This window comes from Lissotriton helveticus, chromosome 1_1, assembly GCF_964261635.1.
Source record: "Lissotriton helveticus chromosome 1_1, aLisHel1.1, whole genome shotgun sequence".
NCBI classification, from domain to species: Eukaryota; Metazoa; Chordata; class Amphibia; order Caudata; family Salamandridae; genus Lissotriton; species Lissotriton helveticus.
The window spans coordinates 1,444,510,682-1,444,533,712 of NC_136057.1; the positions used below are offsets into that span (position 1 = coordinate 1,444,510,682).

A 23,031-nucleotide genomic window follows, 5' to 3' on the forward strand; every position below is an offset into this window, starting at 1 on the left:
TTTTTGATATCCGGTCCCGGTATCCAATGGCTAGGATCGTATCTTCCATTGTCGCGAGAGTTTGATCTGTGACATGGGTTGCCATAACGAAAAATAAGGACTAGGAATAGGATTCCTGCAATTAGTCCCAGGATCAGGGGAAGTCCGCCAAAAATCGAATGGACGAAATCTGGAAAAATACCCAGTATGGCTTTGAATGGTGTTAATGCCATCGAAAATACTGTCTTAAATACCTTTGAGACCCCAGTGGTATCAGAAATATTTAAGATTTCGCTCAGGATTTCCGCGAAATGTACGGGGGAATTAGTTGATAATAATGTATGTATCTCTGCAGTCGTCCTTGCGACTTGTAGATCATACGTTTCTTTTGATGACGTGAGCCTTGTAGGCGTCTGAAGAAGCACTGTTTTCATTCTGCTTAAAGTGTCTATTCGAATAGAAGTAATTTTCAAACTGGGCCATGCCCTCGCCTCCCTGTCTGGAAAGGAGCTGGGGAACAAAGAACGTCCACAGCACTTGACCTTCGCTGTTGTAGTTACTAGATAAGGAGTCCCGGGCATAAGACTGCAACATCTGCGGTCTACAATAAGAATGTAACTCCCATTATAGAGTCTTTGAAAGAATGGTTCTATTTCAGTTGCAGGTGCGCCTTGCTGGTGACATGAAAGGTTGTATGAATTCCCTTCACAGGCTCCGTGCAAACTAATACCGTTACACAGAAGCGTGCCGCTTAGTGACATAGCACAATTGTTGCCACTAAGAAACACTTTCTGTCCTTTATTACTGACACATGCATGTGAATAGGGCAGGTTCCAAGTTGTTTTAAGGTACCCCTTTCCCAATTTCTCGTACATGCCAGCCTTATATATTTTTGGCAGTATTGAAACCTGAAGGTTGAGATTGGAATATTTATGATTCCGTGGATTATCCATTCACTGACAGGTCGTTCTGACATTGTCATTGGTAATCTTTCTAGTTTTTCAATGCTCAAGATTGTATAATCAGCACCCTTTTGCGCCATACCGATTTGTCTATCAGTAAGGTTAAAGATTTGGAATAGTGACGTTGTGTTGATTAAACGCCAAGGCACATAGCCTGAACGCAGATTTTGTAACGTCCAGCCAAGCTGTACAATGGAACGCAATTGTGACTGACCATGTTGTAATAACAGTAAGTCTTGCGATAATATATCGATTGCTGAAGACACAATGCTGTCCAATGAAAATATTCTGGAGGACAGAGTCATTAACCCATTGTCCACTACAGAAAGTGATTTTTCCAAATTGATACGGTCAATTTCCCGTATTCTTTCTGCTGTCTCAATTTGAGTAACCTTCCAGGCCTCATTGTATGCTGCATATACAGAGGCTGCTATGAAACGCTTTTGACGCTGTTTGCGTGGTCCCAGTATGAAATCACGCAAGTCAGCACCATCAGTAAGTAAAGTTAGGTGTTGCTTAATTTCAGGCAGTGTGGAAGTCTGTAGCCATTGAAGGCATAATTTGCCCACACTGTAGGTTGTAATTATCCCTGGGTGATGTCTTTGGGGATATCTAGGGTCTGGCCTGGTCATTTTGAAACCCTGTGTTTTATTCAGGAATCTATCTTGACAGTTATTTGTATCTGTGGGCCAGATCAACCATTGTTTCCAATCAGGATGTGTTCTGTTTTGGTTAAGTATATGGTTTATGTCTATTTCTTCATCTGTATCAGAGTTATTGCTAAACATTGTTGGCTTTGGAATAGACAGGTTATTTAAATCTTTGATTTTGGCTAAGCCAAGACAGGTGGTTTGTTGAACAGTGTCATTTAAAAATATCATTTGTTCTGGGATCATGCAGGCTCTAAACAAAGCTTCTAAACCCTGTACTTGCCATTCTTTTGTACCCCAAACACTTTTCAAATCAACATTTTTGTCCCAATAATCAAATCCAAAAGTATTCATTTTTTCAAAGAATGAATCTGAATATATCAATTTTGTGTTGGTTATCATGGTTTTCATCCCTGTCTTGTTTGACAATTTAAAATAAAATGTTTCAGCATTAGTTATGTTAAAACCTGAAAAATATGAATATTTGTCATAAACGGTTCTAGAGCTCCCTTTTGGAGGTGTAGCACAATGTTCCCATTGATTATAATTTAAAACATTTCTAGGTTGTGCAGATTTATGCAAAAAATGGTTACCATAATGGTTATAGCAATACATACTATCATAATTTGTAGAACCTTGCAAATAATCATGTTTTGTAAATTTAGCAGACATTACTAAGTCAGACATCATGTTGTTAATACTTTCAAAGTCCCAATCATCAGCAAATGAGTTTGGTTTTGCAAAGTCACTCAAGGAGATCTTGATTTGGTGTGGATATTTCAGGATCTCGACCGGACCATAAATTTCATAGTCAGTGTTGTCCCAGGCTACCCCACCAGGTATCGGATTGGCTGTGAAGTTGGCTGAAGAAAGTTCTGGAGAAAGTTCTCTTTTCTCGACGTGTGAAGATGTGTGTGGTTTGAGGATCAAGTTGATGTTCTGACTTGCTGTGTCCATTTTAGCATATTTTCCCTCAATGAAGCGTCCCAAAGTAAATACCATGATGAGCCAAAGTATGAGGATAAATGCACCAAAACCCACCCAAAATTCAATCCATGGAGAAACCAGATATGTTTCTTTCAGTTGTTTCAAAAGTTCCTTAGCTTTGTCTTTAAAGGATTTTGATGATGGCTGTGTCTTTGATTCACTGAAGCCTTCAGAGGAATCATCGAAGTTGATGAAGTAACCAGATGCAGTTCTGTCAATTGTTCCAATTGGTTCAGGATTTTTGTTTTTTGCATTGTCACTTGGTACTTCAGTATAGATTGGTGTGTCTCTGCTAAATGTCTTTATTTGGGTTTTCAGAGGTCTGAGTTCTATTGCATTGTTGCATAGTCCTTGTTGTTCTTCTGTAGGCGTTTCGAATGTGATGAGCCTCTTTGATAGGACCTCTGTACTGGTAGCAAACCTTGGTGTTCTGCTACTTATTGGGAGTCCACTTGGCCTACTGTTTGTTATCGGCCACATGTTGTGGTTTTACCAGGTCGATGGATACAACTCGGTTCTCCTTTTTTCCAGCAAGTGGCGGTAGTACAACTGATCTTGTCCCGTTGACAGACAAGACAGGAACTGCTTTTCTGTAAGAAGGCCCAAATTCCTTCTTTACCGCGATCTTCTCCCTGACTAGATCCCCGACTTTTGGAATCCAGACAGGTCTTGCTGGGACAGGTGGTGATTCTTCAGTGGTTGTTGGCTGTTGTTTCAACTGTATGTTGCTCAGGTCTTTTCTTGTTTTGTTTAAGTCCTGCAAAATAGCCAAACGGTCTTTGACATCAAAGGTTTTTTCTATTACCACTGAAGTCTGACTATCAAGGTCAGAGATCAACATCCTAGTTCCGAATAATAATTTGTACGGACTGAATCCCTTCAGAGAATTTCTTGGCAAGTTATTTAGACTACGTTGGACACTTATTAGATGTTTGACCCACCCAGCTCCCGAACCTAATATCCTTTCCATTATAGATTGCTTTCTGCCTTGGTTTTTAGGTCTCGCCTGTCGATGCGCATGCGCATCGAGCAAGCGAGACTATAGGGGCTCATCTACTCTTTATCTAACTTGCAAGGAATCGTGGCGATTCCTTGCAGTGCCCGTGACTTTTAAGCTCAATGCGCATGTGCATTGAGCTTAAAAGCGCGTGCACAGCCGCCCGCATTCCTCCGACACCTTTGAAGTGAAGCTTAGCTTCACTTCAAAGGCCCGGCTTCTTCACACCCACATGCCGCTCTGCCCCGCTCCGCCCCCTCCCCTGAGTCATCCTGCCTGCCCCTTCCCGCCGTGTCGCATTTCTCCTCCCCCCTCCCCTCTCCCCTCTCTTCCCTCCGTCTTGTTTTCTTTGATGCTGGTATTTCCATATCTGGCAGCTTCCTGCCCTCACCCCACGCACGCTGTTTATTTATTTATATTTAATATGCAGGAGATCTCAGTTTATTTAATTTATAATTAATGATGCCGCCCACGCTGAGGCTCGAACCCTGTTCTCCTTCTCCAAAGTCGGCATCGTTATATGTTGAGCCACCTCTTCGCACCGTTTGTTTGTGCTGACTTTCTTGCTCTGCCGCTGCTGGCAGCGGCATTGCGCTTGGAGGGAACATGTAATTGACCCGTCTCGCTTCTTTTCATTTGAATTTTTTTTACATTGTCTCCTTCCTTCCGCCCCTCGCAGTTTGTTTTCCTTGCACCGTCCCTTCTTACAGTCCCTTTAACCATTTTGGTGTTGCTCAGCCCCAACTAGCATGTTATTGTCAAGCCTCCAAATATGCAGCACAAACACGACGTACAAAGAGATTAACGTGTTGCCTGGAGCACATTTCGGGAATAACATTAAATGAAAGCCCAAACCCGCTTTACCGCAACTTGCTTTCACTTGTTGTCTTTGTTTCCAGTGCTATTTTAGAGCTTTGTGCAAACTACACTCTCGTTATTTTGCTGGTAATAACTTTGAGGGAATAGCGTATTTTTGTTTTTTAAATAGCTGGCAGCTTCCTGCCCTCACCCCACGCACGCTGTTTATTTATTCATATTTAATATGCAGGAGATCTCAGTTTATTTAATTTATAATTAATGATGCCGCCCACGCTGAGGCTCGAACCCTGTTCTCCTTCTCCAAAGTCGGCATCGTTATATGTTGAGCCACCTCTTCGCACCGTTTGTTTGTGCTGACTTTCTTGCTCTGCCGCTGCTGGCAGCGGCATTGCGCTTGGAGGGAACATGTAATTGACCCGTCTCGCTTCTTTTCATTTGAATTTTTTTTACATTGTCTCCTTCCTTCCGCCCCTCGCAGTTTGTTTTCCTTGCACCGTCCCTTCTTACAGTCCCTTTAACCATTTTGGTGTTGCTCAGCCCCAACTAGCATGTTATTGTCAAGCCTCCAAATATGCAGCACAAACACGACGTACAAAGAGATTAACGTGTTGCCTGGAGCACATTTCGGGAATAACATTAAATGAAAGCCCAAACCCGCTTTACCGCAACTTGCTTTCACTTGTTGTCTTTGTTTCCAGTGCTATTTTAGAGCTTTGTGCAAACTACACTCTCGTTATTTTGCTGGTAATAACTTTGAGGGAATAGCGTATTTTTGTTTTTTAAATAGCATGCACGAAAACAGTATAATTTCAATTTGCACCACTTATTTCCCATGTTTGTGTCAATGTAAAAATCGACCCTGCACACCCAGCACCAGGGCCGTGTGCCTCAATGATGCAGTACACGCACCAGTAACTGAAATATGACGAAAGACTGAAAGGAGTAGCTACAAGCTGTGCTCTAGTTCTGCTCTCCAAAAAATCAGCAAAGAAACAAGCAATTAAGAACATTTCATTGAAGAAACCATTGAGCAGGAAACAGAAGGAAATCCTACAGAAAGAATCCTAGAGAAAGAAGCTTGAGGTATGTAAACACTTTTATTATGCAAAGGACGTCAATTTCAGGATGCTCAGATGCTCTCATTGGAGTGAAGCGATGGCTTACGTTGAATGAAGAAGCAGCTCTGAGCACTTCAAGAACAGCTGTAGTTTACCACAAGGCACAGAGGCTCTGGCAAGCTTGCATAATGTGGCGGTAGTCCACATCTCGTCATCTAGTGCCCCTCCCTCTGACCACATTATAACACGTTTGTGCCGAGTTGGCTCTATGGTTTATGCAGGAATGAAAAGAAACAAGTAAAATGCATCAGAGATGAGAAAATAAAAAACAGCGAATCTTTCGTACTAAAAAGATGTATGTGAAATAGTTACGAATCTGTTAAAATATGAGCGACAATCCTCAAGTCATCCACAACTTACACTGGTGCTGTTCACTGAAGGGTTCACACTCTGCTTATTCAATTGTTGGCCTCTTGCTGAGATGGTGAATAAAAAGCTATTTAGTGTTCATTTGTATTAGAGCATGAATTACAAGATCAGCGAGTAGTAGTGAGACCACCCAACAATTCTCCATCAGTTGGCAAGTAAGGGGCCATTCTAAAATGGCAACACCCAGATCCTGGACTGCCTAACTCTCGGCCCACCCATAGTATAGTCTGGTAAAGATGATGCTCACGAGTGCCTGTGCAGCAACAAAAAATATCAAAAATGCATAATCTCGCCGGCGCTGAACTATGGATCGATAATTATTTGTCAAATACATTTTTAAAACATAAATGTTCCTCTAAGGCACATGGCAGATGCTATCTGTAGCCTTGAAAGTCCATAGGCCCTGAGAAGTGAAAGGTGATTGGTGAGGGCAAGTTGTGCTAAGACATACTCCTAAGCTTGTGTGCTCACCCTCACCCTCAAACCTTCACCCTCAACCCCTCACTCACCCTCACTCTCACTCACCCTCACTCAGCCTCAACTACTCTCACTCACCCTCAACCCCTCACCCTAACTCACCCTCACCCTCACTCACCCTCAACACCTCACTCACCCTCACCCTCACTCACCCTCACCCTCACTCACCCTCAACACCTCACCCTCAACCTCAACCCCTCACTCACCCTCACTCTCACTCACCCTCAACCCCTCACCCTCACTCACCCTCACTCACCCTCACTCACCCTCACTCTCACTCACCCTCAACCCCTCACCCTCACTCACCCTCAACCCCTCACCCTCACTCACCCTCACCCACTCTCACCCTCACCCTCACTCATCCTCAACCCCTCACCCTCACACAGTGCAATAGGTCTCAGACCATTTCAGTTAGAGCTTTAAGAAATGTTTATGGCTTTTTTTATTTGTAATTCTTTAGCATTGGCTACAGGAAACAAAAATGCTAAACATTTACAAAAAAAACCCATAAACAATTCTAAAAGCACTAACTCTAATGGTGCGAGACCTATTGCATTTCCAATGCTTGTTTCTTTACACCATCCAGTACCCTCAGGAAGGAAGTGAGAAGATTCCCGCTGGGCTGTGCTCATTTGGCCATGTTTCCCCCCCAGGCTGGATTGCCTGAGTGAAAACAATGGTCGAACGTAGCATGCTCTTAGCGTATATGCCATTTAGACTCGCAAATCTTGTATAATAGTCCGGACGTCAGCCGAGTGCTGTGGATCTACATTATAAGTGGAAACTAGCCTGTATATGTTAATCGCAAGCCATTCTTTTTGTTGGTAATATTATCTGCCTTGATACGACGAGGTATTAAACTGCTTCTCTCCCCACTGCGATCTCTGTTGCAGTTTGGGCAGTTTTTTACAAACATGGTGTAGTGCAGGCTCATGCCTGGCCACCAGTACCGTGATTGTAATTCTTCCAGAGAATCTTTTAATTTAAGGTGTCTGAGACCCTCGCCCATGTGTGCGTCTGCGATTAACAAGCTTCTCCTGTCCATGTTTGGAATCACTCTATCCCCCACTCCAGGGATTCGAGCAAAAGGGACGGAGTTTGCATCGATTATGTATGTATAATTGAGTGGATAGTTGATCGGTAACGCTGAGCAGTCGCCTTTTGATGACGTTTTCACCGCCAGCATTGTTTCACCGTCAATGTATTTTAATGTACGCTTTTTTCGATCTACGGGAGCCGGTTTACTGGCTGCCGCTGCGGCTGTTTCAGCCAATGAATTCCCTACAACGTGAACGCCATCACGTTGATGACTCAGTGAGTGAGTCACGTGAGTCTTTGGTAGTTCTTTTTGTAAAAGAGCTATTTGTTCCCAGAGAAGTCTCTGCTTTATTGGTGCATCTGTGTCATCTTTGTAACCGTTCTGAATCCATGTCTGCAAATCGCTGTTATATGATTTGACGCAGTAATATGAATCTGACACTATAAGTGTCGGGAATTCGCGATCCGCATTATCTTGCGCCATTTTCAATGCTATTATTTCAGTTTGTAGTTCTGAATTAGTTTCTACTGAGTGTGATTTTGTTAATAGAGGTTTTAATATACCTCCGCGCCACACTTCTTTTGTAATCTCACATGTGGGATTGTATGCATGTTCTCCCCAAACGGAGGGTTGAGCATGTCCGTCTGTATAGATTACACAGGCGTAATGTCGTAGAGGCAGAATGTCGATTGGCAGAGGATACGTCTTTTCATATTTTAGATTTTTTAATTCTTCTAGTTCTGGATCAAAGTAGTAGTATACTTTGTCCGTTGTGATTGAATTCACCCATTGTATCCATTCCGGATTCAATGTTGTTGTTGGTAAATTACACGGTGTTGTTAGTGCCTCAAAGGCTGATTCTGCTGTTCTGACTGTGATATGTCTACCGTCAGCTATGTCTTTTTCTCTAGCTATTGCGGTTTGAACTGCACGAATGATTTTTCCTGTATTACTGAATTTCTGTTCAGCTTCTGTGTACATGTGTGATTTGAATGCAATTGGTACCATTACTCCCTCATTAGAGGTCAGGTATGTGAATCCGCATCTCCCTGGGATGACTCGAATCACAAGATTGCGTGTGTTATCACGTGTTTCTAATTTTGTTTTAATTAGCATGTCTGTTTGTAAGGATCTCAAAATGTCTGTGTGTGTTTGAGTCCAACTGGATCTTTTAAAGTCTGGTTTAATTAGATCATAAAGGGGTTTGACCCTTTCTGCGTAATTTGCAATGTATGTTCTTCCGAAATTTAGGAAGCCTAGAATTGACTGTAGGTTTTTTAGTGTTTTAGGAGCTTGGATTACGGCACATTTCTCTAGGAAATTGTCTGCCAGGCTTTTGCCTTCACTTGATAACTCGTATCCTAAGAATAGGACTGTCAGATGGGCAATTCTGGACTTTTTAAAGTTGAATTTGTAACCCTCTGCAGCGAAACCAAGTATTATGGTGTTCACTCTTTTCAAGTGAGTCTCCAAGTCATCATCTGTTAAGTAAATGTCATCAACATAAGATAATGCTTCATCATCATATAGTTGTAGTAATTCTGTTACTCTCGCTGAGAATACCCCCGGGCTGTTCTTGTACCCCTGGGCTAACCGACAGAATTGTTTTTGAGTGCCATTTACTGAGAATGCAGTTAAATATCTGCTCTCTGGTGCTATGTTTTGACAAAAGAATCCATTGGAGATGTCCAAGGTTGTTTTGTATTTTTTGCGCACTATGTTGTTCATTAGTGCAGCACTGTGTGAGTTTTGCACTGCAAAAGTTTTGCAACATGTGTTAAGGTGTCGGTAATCCAAAACTAGACGATATGAATTGTCTGGTTTGGAGACCGGAAACAAAGGATTGTTCATTTGTGAGGTGCAAGTTTCAATCACCCCCTGGTATTCTAGCTGATCTAGTATTTCATTTACTTGTTTTTTAGCTTCTTGCTTAATTGGGTACTGCCTTTGTGCAGTAGGTTGTGATTTTAACTGGATTTTATGAGGAGGGGAGTCCTCATCCCATGCTACATGATTTTTATATAAAGCAGGTGCTAAGGCCACTGCCCACTTTCTAGCAAGTGTGTATTTTTTATGAATCGGTATTTGATTCGAGAAGGCAGGCATAATTACTTCTTCGCCATGAGGGCACTCCCTGACAAACTCTGGTGGCCAGTCTTTTTCAGCTAGAAGGATGTCATAGCCTTTGGAGAGGTTATCCCAAAATAGTCCCCTTATTTTCCTAGTCTTATCTCCCTCTATACGTAATGTTATCTCGTATATCTTGTGGGGCTTGCTAACTCTGGTGTCTGCAGTTTCCACTTGAAGGTATTCATTCGTGTCCACTGTCTCCAGATGATTCATAAGGACTTTGCGAGCTATGCTCACCTCTGCTGCGCTGTCTAGCATTGTCTGAGCCCATTCTCCGTTTTTCAGTTGTGTCCTCAGTATTCTCGGCATTGTTAACTACCTTGATACTGGCTACCTTCTTTTTTGGAAATTGTAATTTCTTTTTCAGTTGAGCAGGTTCCTGGTCTTTGGACTTGGCGTGCTCTTCTGATCGTCCTCTTCTTTCCGATTTCTGCGAGGAATTCTGAAAAGATTGAGAGGGACGTGTATCGATGTCTTGATATCTATCAGGTTTTTTAATATTATCCCTATTTCTAAGGTTATATCTATTCCCAGAGGGGTCACTCTGCGGTGACCTCTGTCTTAGGTTTGGAGATTTCTCTCTTCGCCTCGGAGACCTTCCTCTGGACTGGAATTTCTTTTCTTTAGGATTGGATTGTTTATTTCCATCCCAGTTCTTTTTTGGTGAATTATTATTATTAAAAAGTATTTTTTCTGGACTTGTAGTCAGTTGCGGTTTTACTGGTATTCCACCTAGACTATCTCTGCCTAGTTCTTCATAGGATTTTTCTATGATTCTGGCAATTTCAGCTGGTTGGTCTGCTATATCTGTCTCTTTTAACCTCTGGCGGATCGCCACGTTTGCTGCTTCACCTTTTATGTTGGCTAATAATATAGCCGAGACCTGCTTGAAGTCTTTCAGTAATTTCATACCAAGAGTTAAAGCAGGTTCTGGACCGTATTCATCTTGAATTTGTTTTAGCACATCTGGTATTACCGAAATGGATGGAACACCGTGCGTTTTTGTGTAAATGGAAGCAAAGACTGTACCCCAAGTGTCACAGTCCTCAATGTGTGGTGCGATTCCCATTGGGAGACATATAGTCAGAATCCTGTGTTTTTCTAATGGGGTGGTGTCAGGAAACACCGCCTCTATTTGGGTGATTTTCTGTGCCAACCAGAATGGTATTTGTTCCCGTTTAGCTGGAACTTTACCTAGGCAGGATTGGATGTTCTGTGGTGTAATTTTATTTGTGTTCCCCTGGTGAGGGGTCAGCTGTGGAAGTTTAATCGCTGGCTGAATTGTTGAAGTCCGCATTACATACTGAACTAATTGTCTGTGAATTTTTAGTAATTGTTTTAGCTGTATTAACAGCTGTGGGGCAGGCATCTCGTCGATGTCTGGATGTGGTGTGTATCCGGCTAAGACCGGCCACGTTGCTCCTGGTCTTCCTAAAGGACCGAGCCTTGTAATGTGATTGTTATGTTTTAGGGCGCCATCAAATAAGAGCAAATGCTCTTGGAATTTTGAGTGGTACTTCCACCTCCTCGAAAGGAGTGTACGTTTCAGGAGGTTCCTCTACTTTGTAATAGTGGAAGTACTTTGTTACAGCATTTGCTGCTGGAAAATGTATCCATGTATAGTATACCTCTGTCTGCCGATATTCGTGTGCCTCGATTACGAATATGACTGTGCCACCTCTAGGTGTCAGTCCATTTTCTATAAGTTTTAAGGTTATAGATCTCCTTTTAATGACCGGAATGAGTGTTATATTCGGGTCTGCTGCTTGCATGGTAGCATCAGCATCTGCGAGTTCAGTTGCTAATCTAACTGCCTCTCTTTCATCATCACTCTCTGCCATTTTACAGACAGGATGGTATTATGTTTGTTTGCAGATCAGGTTTCTTTATGGAAACAGAGATTAGATGTACAATATTTTGGAACTGTTTATCCTTCAACGTTGACTTGACCAAAAACCATACATAGGAGTTCCCTCCTGCGAGGTTTTGGAGGATATAACCTTTCACCCACTCCAGACGTCTTTGGAGTATTTGGGAAAAGGGGTCTGAGTGAGAAAGCACGACTGAGTTACTCTAAATGTCTTACATTAGTTTTATCGCCCTTTCCAAACACGTTGGGCGCCATGTAGTGTAGTTCCTATTTTCCCAATAGGCTCTGCGCATTGGAATAGTACCTACAGCAGTAAAGGCCTAGACCAGACGTTAACTAGGTCTACTACTGTCGATACTAGACTTAATTTTTGGGTTTGCCAGCTAAGCTCAGAGTTCGCTAGAAACTTTCTCGAATGTTCAAGGAAGGATTAACTTCCTTGATTAGACAAGAAGGGATTTAGTTTCTGACAACCATAGAACATGACAACTTTGCTCTCCCCTAATCAAGAGTCAATCTCAAGAGTCGTGTGAGCACAAGGCAATTATTTTACTCAGTCAGTACGTGCATTCTTAGTCTCATCAGAATGTAGAGAAAAGGAAGAGACGGGCGTGTTCAATAAAAGGTGTTATTTATTGATCAGTCTCTTTTCTCGTACAAGAGAAATGGATCGATATTATTGCAATACTTATAGTGAAGTAAAGTGCATACATTAAAAGCAATAGTATAAAATAATACTGTAAAAACATTGATATGGTTTCTGAGCCATATGATGTTTAAAATGATTAAAATATATTTACATACACATATACATTTGACTAAACGTACTCAACTGGTGTTTCTAAATACGCCTACCCCGTGTACCTGACCTAAGTCTAATGCGTGGGCGGGAATAGAAAGTTACAGTTTAAGTTAAGTTTGTTTTTGCCAAGTGAATAACTAAAGAATTCTCTGTGAGGGGTTATTCAGTTCTGTACCTGGAAGTTAGGATGAATGAGGAATGGTATCTCTTTCTCTGCTCTCGATATTCCAGGCTGCCTGCGAGGGCTGCCCAGAAGCGCCGGTGCTGGGTCTCTCGGCTTGAGATAGCAGCGCGTCTCTCAGCGCGTCAGGAAGGCGGGGCTGCTGCCAGCGGGGTCTGCTTCTGCTCTCGGCTTCGGCAAGTATGGCTGCTCCGTCTTGTCACCACGCGTGTGTTTGCATAGGGCAAGGTCGGCAATATTTATACCTTAAAGGTGCCGAGATTGACGTAAGGATGGACATAGGTACGTCAATAAAGATGTCATACGACTTGCTCGTTAGCACATTCTTTTGCAAAAGTTCTCTGTGAAATCAAAACAATGGCCGCACGGATTATCCAGGTTGTCATAGGTTTGATTTGTTATGAGAACGTCGTATGCCTTATCAGGGGCTGGAGGAATGTCGCTTGTCTAATTAGATCTCAAGCGTTATGACCTAATCAGATAACACGTTCCTGTGCCGTAGTGTGACTGCGTCAGATAACGGTATCTGCATCATGGGGGATTTCTTGCCTCATGGGCTGACTGTTAGTTAACTTGATAGTTAGTTTAACCAGAATAGGGTCAGGAATAGGGGGACTGATTCAGAACCTATAGAAATACACGACACTTTATGCCGGTTTGTGGAGCGTGCTATAAGGATGGCGTTGTCAGCATAGAGAAGCACTGGAACCAGGCGGTTGTAAATCCAAAGCGTATCCAGACCTAATGAACTTAGATGTGAATCAAGATCATCGACATGCCTGACACCGATTTCGATCCCAAATCCTTTTGAACGTTCAGCAGAAACTACACAAGCTGTAGTGTCCGAATGGAATTGGGACAATAAATGGACGATTGAAGGATCTGCACCCAAATCCAACATCTTATGCCAGACCTTTCTTCAGTTTACGCTATCAAAAGCACAGGACAAATTCATAAAAGCTAAAAGGATTGTCCTAGCTTTTGCTACAGGTTACTTAGAAATTAGCAAATAATGATGTAAGCATTGGTCTGTGGTTTCCAAGCTGTTGTAAAAGGCGTATTGTACCTCCGACAGGATATGATTATCTTGGGCCCCAAGATTCAAGCCTGGCTAAAATGATTCTCCTCACCACCTTAACAAGCAAATCCAGGAGAGAAATAGGTCTATAATAGGCTAGGTCCTTTTTATTGCCTTTTAACAAAAAAAATAGGCACTATCACACACACTTTCCATGACCTGGGGTGATGAGTATTGGCGGTTGCCCTAAAAAAATTGATAACAATTGGTGCCCAGAGGTCTATATTATCCTTAAAAAGATCTATTCTTCAGTCACTTTTTTTGCCTTCATAGACATGCCCCTACAACAAAAGCGTAGCCCCTCCCTCCAATCTTCAGTGACTTTACCATACTTTATGGAGCAGCCACAGCTCAACCTCCATTCTGCAGTGCCAGTTTTCTTTGTCACAACCAAGCTGGGATTCAACAACACTTTTATATGCTATTGTTCAATTCAACTAAACTGTGATTTACTAGTATTCGGCTACCTCATGAAAGGTTTGGCTTTGTGTGCCTCAATAGGATTCTTTTACTTCGTTTGAATTAACAACAGTTGTCCCCTCATTTGTATCTTTATTTACTTTTCACTTTGTAGCCACTATAAAAGCATCATGATGCAACCAGCAGTGTCCATGTCGTAGGTTTTCTTTTATGGTGGGTAGCGTGCAACGCAGACATGTGGGAATGTGGACAGGATGCACCAAGGCAACACGGACAGTGGGAGGAAAGGAAGGGGCAAAGGCACTGTTGACAGCTGGGGTGGAGGGGAGTAGCAGGCAACACTTACAGTAGGAGGGAGGTGGGACAGTGGGAGCAAATGTGGCAATGATTAACTGACAAGACACACATTGTTTTATGTTGTTTACAAGATGAGCTCGGATAGTCGGAGATACACAAATATTCACTATTGTAATTTTCGTTCTTTCTATGTGCCAGGGACTTAAATCTCTATGAAAACAGACCTACATAGACAGGTTGGTGATGAAGTATGCAAATGCACTTTTTGTAATGTCTTGTTAGGTCTTTTGCACCAAAAGTGTTGATTTCTTTGGTCAGGTGCGGACATGTAAACTATCACACTGGCTGCAGGAAATCTGCCTTTTCTGCTTGGTCCGTTGTTGCTTTTTGCCTTTTGCTTAACCCTACTTTTTTGCTTGCTGTAGAACTTTGTTCACTTTTTACCTGCTAACCAGTGGTATAGTGCCTGCGCTCCCTTGATGAAATTGGTATCCTTCTAATTGGTATAAGTAATGTACTGAACCATAAACTAGAGAATTGTATGTTACTGTAAGTTAAATGTGATTATTGGACTGCAGAACCTATGGTGCCATCCACTACAGTAACATTGGCTTCAGGCCTAGCAGTTAAAAACAGCAATTCATCCTTTCAAAACCTCTCCTTTAAATAATAATAAGCACCCCTATGTAGGCCTTGTCACCCCTGAGGCAGAGTGTATGGTATTTAAAAGTATGACATGTAGAAAAGTAATGTTAACTTGTCCTTACAGTGACTAGGAACCAAAAGCAATTTTTCACTGTGGCAGGCCTGACTGTTTTATTTAGAAAATCAGCGAAAACATTACAATAACTATATCTTAGGAACAGGACTAGCTAGAAAAATAATTAAACAACTATTCAATAGTTATTAAAAATCCTATTAAATGGCAACGTTGTATTTTAATAAATATTAAGGAAAAGTAACTTGAAGAAAGTTATCTTTTTCCCTCCCTAAAGTTCTTGGAGGCAAAATTTGCATTCGCTCTTTCACTTCTGCGAGCCAGTAATTGGCATTTGAATAGGTGTGAAATGACTGCCAGGAGCAAGCAATAGGCTGACCTGAATGAGCAGCGACAACTCTTCTAAAGCTTACAGAATATGCAGGGAGGGGCCTGTGAGCATCCAGTTTACATAATAATTAACAATTCTTGTGTAACCACTGTCTGATTGCAGGAAAGCCATATTTTTGTTCTACCCAATTTCTGTTTCTGGAGTATAATGGGGGTACAGTAGCTGCCCAAAAGCTCAAGTTACTACTTGTGTAATGATATATCTGTAAGAGACATTAGTTAGTGATAGATTCCTTACCTTAGAATATCCCCAGGCGTCAGACTGGATCCGGATTTTTTTTGCGTAGCAGTACCCTTGCGCGTCGGATTGGCGTCGTCTGCGGCTCCGCGTCCGTCGTCGGCATCATGGGCGCCGTGATGACGTCCTCGGAGTACTTAGACGCCGCCTCCGCTTGCTGACGTCAGTTCTTAAGACACAGCTTTTCCGCGCCAGAAACGCAGAGCCATGTTAAAAACCAACACTGGTGCCATTGAAACTAGGGCCCTGAAAGGGGATGACCTTAACCCTAGATATCGGTTCGCAGAACGGGGAGGATGGGTGGGTCGGTAAGGAATCTATCACTAACTAATGGAGGAAGCCGTTGACGTTCCGCAGGTCCAAGATAGGGCGTAGGCCCCCTTTGCCCTTCTTGGGTACCAGAAAGTAGTGGGAGTAGCAACCACACCCTACTTCTGGCCCAGGAACGCGCTCGATGGCCCCCTTGGCCAAGAGGGCCGTAACTTCCTCCTGCAGGAGTCGCAAATGATCCCCCGATACACGGTGGTTCTGCGGTGGCCTGGCTGGAGGAGTCGCCTCGAACGGGAGGGAGTAGCCCCTTCGGACGATTTGCAGCAACCACCTGTCCGACGTGACAGTGCGCCAGTGGAGGAGGTGATGGCGAACCCTGTCCCCCACTGGCGACACATGGGCCTGAAAGCACGGACTAGGAGGGCTTAGAGGCGGATGCTGCGTGGGAAGGTGTGGACTGACCTCGCCGTTGTCCCCGACCGCCGCCACGGCGGTTTCCACGGCCGCCACCGCGTTGGGTATTACCCTGCGGTGCGTGGCTGGCAGCACGTGTGAGTACACCCCTTCCGTGGCCACGAAAGGAGTGAAAGGCAGCCGATTGCTGGCGCGGGGCCGAGAGGCCCAAGGACTTGGCCGTAGCCCTGTAGTCTTTAAAGCGCTCAAGCACATGGTCTGCCTTGTCGCCAAAAAGGCGACGGCCATCAAACGGCATGTCCATGAGTGTGTTCTGGACATCAGCCGAGAAGTTGGCAGACCTCAACCAGGCGTGGTGACGAATCGCCACCGTCGTTGCCATCGCTCTGCCCAGTGAGTCGGTGGTATCCAGTCCACAACGGATAGAATAACGTGCCGCATCTCGGCCTTCCACAAGGGCTTGGCCGAGTTTAGCCGTACCTCCAACGGGCATTCTGGCAGCACATCCGCGACCGTATCCCACAGAGAGTGGGTGTAGCGGCCCAAGAGGCATGCGGTGTTGGAAGACCGCAGTCCCAGACTCAGGGAGGAGAATACCTTTTTGCCGTATTGCTCATACCTCTTGGATTCCCTGTCCGGCGGAGCCGACAGGAATGCGGTCTGGGAATTGGAGGCCTGGATAACCAGGCTCTCAGGGGTGGGGTGGGTGGATAGGAAACAAGGGTCGCCCGGGGCCGGGCGGTGGCGTCTGGCCACGTTCCTATCTACAGGCGAACCTGTAGCGGGCCTGGACCAAGTGCCCAAAAGAACGTCGGTCAAGGCCTCATTAAACGGCAGCAGAGGCTCAGCCGAGCTTGACTGCGGTTTAAGGACCTCAGTGAGGAGGTTAGTCCTCACGGCCGCGACGGGGAGTTCAAGGCCTAAGGCCTTGGCTGCCCGTGTCAGCAGCACACTGTAGGTTGCCCCCTCCTCCGTAGCCACGGTAGGAGGTGAGACAAAACCAGTGTCTGGCGAAGTGTCCAGACCACTGGCCTCCCCAAGTTCACCTGTCCCTCGACCTCCGTCCGGACCGGGACCTCTCACGGCGCGTGGCCGACTGCCGGAGCTCGAGCCGCTTGCGGGACCGCTCCCGCCTAGCTTTCGAAGTCAAGGCCCGGCAGTCGGAACAGGTCTTGTCGTCATGATCGACGCCGAGACAGTGGAGACACCGACGGTGAGGGTCCAGGACCGACATCAGTCGATCGCAATCCTCACAAGGCTTAAAACCTGGCATCCCTACCGGCACCATTCGGAGTCGAAGACTCGATAGGAAAGATCAAAAAGGATCGTAAAAAGTTTTAGTCAAAAAATGACTAAGGTACCACTTTCTCCAGATCTGCGCTGCTGGCGCGGAAAAAAGAAGAACGGACGTCAGCACGCGGAGGCGGCGTCTAAGTACTCCGACAACGTCATCATGGCGCCCACGACGGACGCGGAGCCGCAGATGACGCCTACCGACGCGCAAGGGTACTGCTACGCAAAAAATTTCTGGATCCAGTCTGACGTCTGGGGATATTCTAAGGTAAGGAATCTATCACTAAGATTTCTCTTTCAGATCTTGATTTTACCATTCGATGTCGGAGGACACTACGATTACCAAAGGACACTTCGAGCGCACATACACACCCAGCCCTCAGAGCCCAGGTTTAGTGTGATTGAGGACTTTAGCCCCCTAGGAAACACCCAAAGTGTGTAGGGTTGGCCCCGGGAAAATTTAGCCCATTGGTTAGGGTATGTCCATGTGTCATTCCCATCTACTAGCTCATGCCAGGCATAAATGTGGCATTTCCAGGCACCCAATTCAGGACCTGAGAAGAACCCTGAAGGACTGGACCTACTCTCTCGCTTGTACTCAGAAAAAATAAATGGAATCCAATGGCCATAAACTGCCTTCCTGTTAAAGCTATGGTATAAAACAAACTACAAGAGGCCTTACCTGCAACTGGAAAGCTGATTGGTGCCAACTGGACCTAGGCATGACCCTGGTGCTGGCCTCTGTCTGCTACCCTGTGAGTCTCTAAATGCCTCCCATGAAGTACTGAGGGGCTTTAGAAGTGTATCCCAGTGGTGGTCTGGGACTTAAAGTTCTAAAGTCAAAAGGTTACATCTTTGACCAAGGCAAACCTGGTTGTGTATCGGACTTGCCCTTCATTAAGTTAAGTGTCAAATCACACCTAACTCCTGGTCTACCATGACCATTAACTTTCACTGGCACGTGGCACACTGTGCTTGGCGCTATTCCTACTTAACACTTCGAAAATTCATATAGCTGGTTCCTCTTACTGTATTGTTGTCATGTTGGTGTCATTTTGTTTATTTAATTGTGCTTTATTTTTGTGGGATTTTTATTGATTTGCATTTTAACTTTTTTACTGTTTGGCACTGCACAAGCACTTCAATGGCTGTTTTTCACTACATTTAAAAGCATTTCTGTAAATATTATTTACATGGAAGGCATGAAATACCTGCATAATTCTTCAGGCAACAACGCAAAACAATGCTACAATATTTACGATGTTCCTTTTAAGGTAAAAACAAAAAAGACATATTGGCTATCAAATTGTCTGGGGAAGACCAAATGGTACCTTTCTAAAAGCACAGTCATGTCCGTATCAACGTGGACAAGGGGGGATGAGGATGGGTGAAGACAATACCGACAGCGGGAGGGAAAGAGGGAATGGGCAAATGCAGCACAGACAGAGGGAGGGTGAGGCGTTAAGAAGACTGTATAACGTTAAGCAGACTGTATAAAAAACAAAAGAGCTCACAAGTTACGCCGCGTGTGGATTCTTAAGAGAGCCCTAATTAAAAAAATGGAATGCATCTATGCAAGACTATGAACCATAGTGCCATGCCCATTTACATGTTCCACAGCCCAAAACACAACTGACCCCAGTAATCTTCTAAACTGCTGAACTGTCCTCTCCTCTCGAATTCATGCTCACTGCTTTATTACTAGGTTTGTAATCTAAAAATAAGCAACATATTTATTTTGGGTATGGCTGCGTTTAGCAGGACCTGTAGACCTATTTTGGTTGAATCTCTGAGGTCCTTCACTGTTTGGGTTAAAGGAAGGCTGTGCTGGAGAAGACTGGTTTACAACTGCTAAGGACCAAAACATCAAAAAGCTTTTTGTGACTCACTTACTTGTGCTTGTGGAGCATATAGACCCAGATGACAGAAGCAGTGAAGAAGCCCCCAGCCATGATGAGATAGAGCTTGAATAGGGGGATCTCTGCTGCAGACAGATAGCCGCCGGGATTCTTTTCCTTGATATCTATCTACACATCCAAAAGAAGGCCAGAATGTCAATGAGGTAAGCACATAGAGATACCGACTGGTTAGTACACACCAAGGTATCCTCTGCACACCCAGTTGAGGTGAATACCCAGCCAAAATGTAGGACAGGTGAAGAATGAAAGATCTAGTCAACCTGCTCAAGTCCGTGCCTACTTGAAACATTGACCCTTCAAAGCATTCAGTGTAATCCCTTTCTTCCATGAACCCAGTAATAACTCTTCACTATATGCAAAAAAGAAAAACATCATCTGCAAAACAGATGACAATACCCCAACAGGACTCATATCAAATACAGAGTGCCAATAAAATACTACTCACTAACCACTGAAAATGGCCCTGCGGATGAAGCCACAACCACTGCATCCCACCACATAGGGATCAAGACCTTAGAACAGAGGGCCCCTAAACTAAGATCTCAGAAATTGACTCCCATTGACAATGCTCTACTCTGGTTTATACTCACAGTGATATTGTACCCGGTGGGCGACAATTGCAGATTGTTGCAGTTGTGGAAGTACAAGTTGTACAGACCTTGTCCCTTTGAGCCAAACACTACCTGGAACTGAGGGAGAGAGGAAAACAATTACTGAAAGCAATCACATGGATTGTGTTATTGTTCTGTCACATTTCAAATGTTTAACGGCTGCAGAAAACGTATTTAATTCATTAATAACGCCATTCATTTAAAAAAGGTGTTGGAATGAAAGTCTCTCCATGATTTGAAAAATCTGTGCCACCCTGGCCTGGTCCGTTTTGCGGACAAGTCCTCTGTTGTAACCTACAGTAAATTAAACAGTCTTGTGAGTCTACTGGAAGGGCTTATACTTTTACTTTGACCGCCATCAAAGCTTAGCTCTAATGACTGGGGCACACTAACCAAAGTGTACATCTGTTCTGAGCGAATGTAGCTACTACCCCCTTCGCCCCAGCTGGAGGTCTCTGGTGGTGGAAGCACAACTACTAAATCACAGGCACTGGTCTTTTTACTTGAACATTGTGGGAAGAATGCCTACTCAGTCTCCCTGGATGAAGGTCAGTCAAATTCCCATAACTGGCATCACTTGCATTCCTCACATGTTAGACATGCAAAGAAGCTGTATGCATGCATGTGTGGAGTAGGATTTACATGTCATAAATCCCTTTGCTGTATACAGACGTAGGGCATACCCCTCTCTAATTTCGGAACCATTGTAGAGTAAGGTGGCAATGAAAGCGATGGAGTCCTACTATAAGGAGTATGCCAGGATGCTCACATGCTTCTGGGCCTCCATTCTTGCACACACAAGAAGACCCTATTTTCTAAGTGACAATTTGTGCAACTAAGACAATTGAAAAGGTTCAATGATGTGAGATAAGCCACTTTATTGAAAGAGAGCACTTCTGCACGACATCTCGAGGAAAGCGCTTCACAGGTCAATCTCTATAATACAAAGATACAAAGATCAACATTGTAGAGTAAAGAAACATGAGGACGGAGGTGCAAAATGTAAGGCACCAGACCATGGAATAGACAGACACAAGACAAAACGTGAGAGGGAGGATGAAACAAGTGGCAAGGAAGATAAGATGCAACAACTTGCCTGCTGTCTCTAAATAAGACTCCATATTGTTTAAATGTTCCATGATTAAATTGCTAATCAATGCTTGAACCACACCTTCCCATGCCCTGATAATAGGCAACAGGACAGATCCTACCTGAGCTAAGCTGAAACAAATGTGTAATCACCTGCTTATGATTAGGTAGGCCAGCAGAATGCCGGCACGGTTTAACCAAGAACAGACAGACACTGGCAATTATTGATTTATTGTTGTCCTCAAACAGTGTGCTGAACCTTTGTTCACAGACTTAATGTGCCTCTCTGTGTGTGGCTAACTTCCAAAGAGACATCACTCACTCACTAAATAGTATGTAGTACTCTATTTTGATTGAGGAGGACATTAATTGTGCTCTTTTATCACTGGTAACCAGAATGCGGATACTAAAGAGGAAATGCGATTATAAGTAACTCAAATTATTATGATAAAGTTTGCGTGACAATACCTTTTACATATTGATTCATGAACTTCTGCACACCACAGCTACCATTCCTTTTCAACCAATGGTATTTATAACATACTTCAGTAAAGAATATATATTTGTAAATCGATTTCTGCAAAACGAGTGAATGAGAACATATTCATGTGTAATCGGCTCCTACATAAATGCCTACTGGTTATGTTCTAGACTCAATATCAAACCAGATTTAGTCGGATCTGGGAAGATAGCCAAATGGACTTTTCCCGGATGTTTAACCACAGTATCTGACAGGATGTCTCTGTAGAATACCATGAAAGACAGGCGAAATGCCATCATAATAAAACAAAAGCAGATGAAATAAGGTGTTCATAGTAAGTGAGAGAAGAAAACTAACACTGTAGAATAAAAGGAAAGAAAAGACAAATACAATTTGAAAAACAGGAAAAGCAGATAAGGGAAACCCCTCGGAAAACAAAAGGGACGGGAAAACAACCAGGGAAATAGAAGCAGTTGCAGAAAAAATGAAAGCAGTCGAAAAGAGGGAAAAAGGGCAAAAAGAACGCAATATAGAAAACAGAAAACTTTAGACGAACATAATAGCCTAAGCTAGAGCCAATGAAGAATTAGAAAGAGAAAAGTCCAAGTGGGAAGACAGCAATACTGTTGAAAAAAATAACAAAAAAACTCCTGTTGCAGAGCCCTGAACTTACAACAAGGTGATACTCTGGGGGTGATGACTGTAGGGCCAGGCAAAGATCCTTTGTAGGCCCATCTGATTTAACGGCTGTGGATGATGCTGAGATCTACAAAGCAAGAAACTTGTCAAGAACCTTTTACAGAGAACAAAAGTTTAAACAGAGACCCTCGCTGCCCACTGTCAAAGCCCTGCAACCACCCAAGATCACTGCTTTTAATGCAAGTCAGCAAAGGTAATCTTGAGATAACCAGTCATTAGAACAGCCAGCTGTTCCTCAGAGCATGATTCACAATGTACCATATTGACAGCATAACTGCCCACCTGCCCTTGCCCTGCTTACACCACGAGCAGTGTTGGAGCTTTACAACCCGCGGTCCACATAGGCACAAGTGGCAGCCACTCAAAGAAACTAACAGCCATTATCTGGAGCATGGTCTCTCAACCACTGTGGACACCAGTGCCTCCCTCAGGCACTGCCCCCACCAGTCAGCCCCTTAAAAGAAGAACCAAATGCACCAAATGATGTTCCTGGGGGTCTGGGCTACGAGGCAGCCCCCCACCCCTACTAAGGGGAACCTTATTTGGCTGCAAGGGCCATGAGCTCAGATTCATTAAGTCCACAAGAGGTTATTTCTCCTACTTATGACAACCTAATGACTTGTGCTAACTTTCTCACCTGCTTTGTCTTTTCCCCAGGTGCTGGCTGTCCAATGTCTGTGTCCCGCTTCTGCACTGGTGCTTTCTTTTTCTTGTCTGACTCTACGATGTACCAG

At 43.8% G+C, this 23,031-nt stretch overlaps 1 protein-coding gene across 2 annotated transcripts in view; it reads right to left on the reverse strand.

The window, feature by feature from the left end:
* GPR108 (G protein-coupled receptor 108) overlaps positions 1-23,031 on the reverse strand; it is a 124,204-nt gene that overhangs the window by 41,845 nt on the left and 59,328 nt on the right. For both annotated transcript variants that reach the window (XM_078685739.1, XM_078685745.1), the window contains exons 6-9: positions 22,935-23,017; positions 22,272-22,364; positions 20,008-20,106; positions 19,392-19,525 (exon numbers count right to left, since the gene is read on the reverse strand). In XM_078685739.1, coding sequence (XP_078541865.1) covers positions 19,392-19,525; positions 20,008-20,106; positions 22,272-22,364; positions 22,935-23,017 — 409 coding nt within the window. The remainder of the gene's footprint in view (positions 1-19,391; positions 19,526-20,007; positions 20,107-22,271; positions 22,365-22,934; positions 23,018-23,031) is intronic.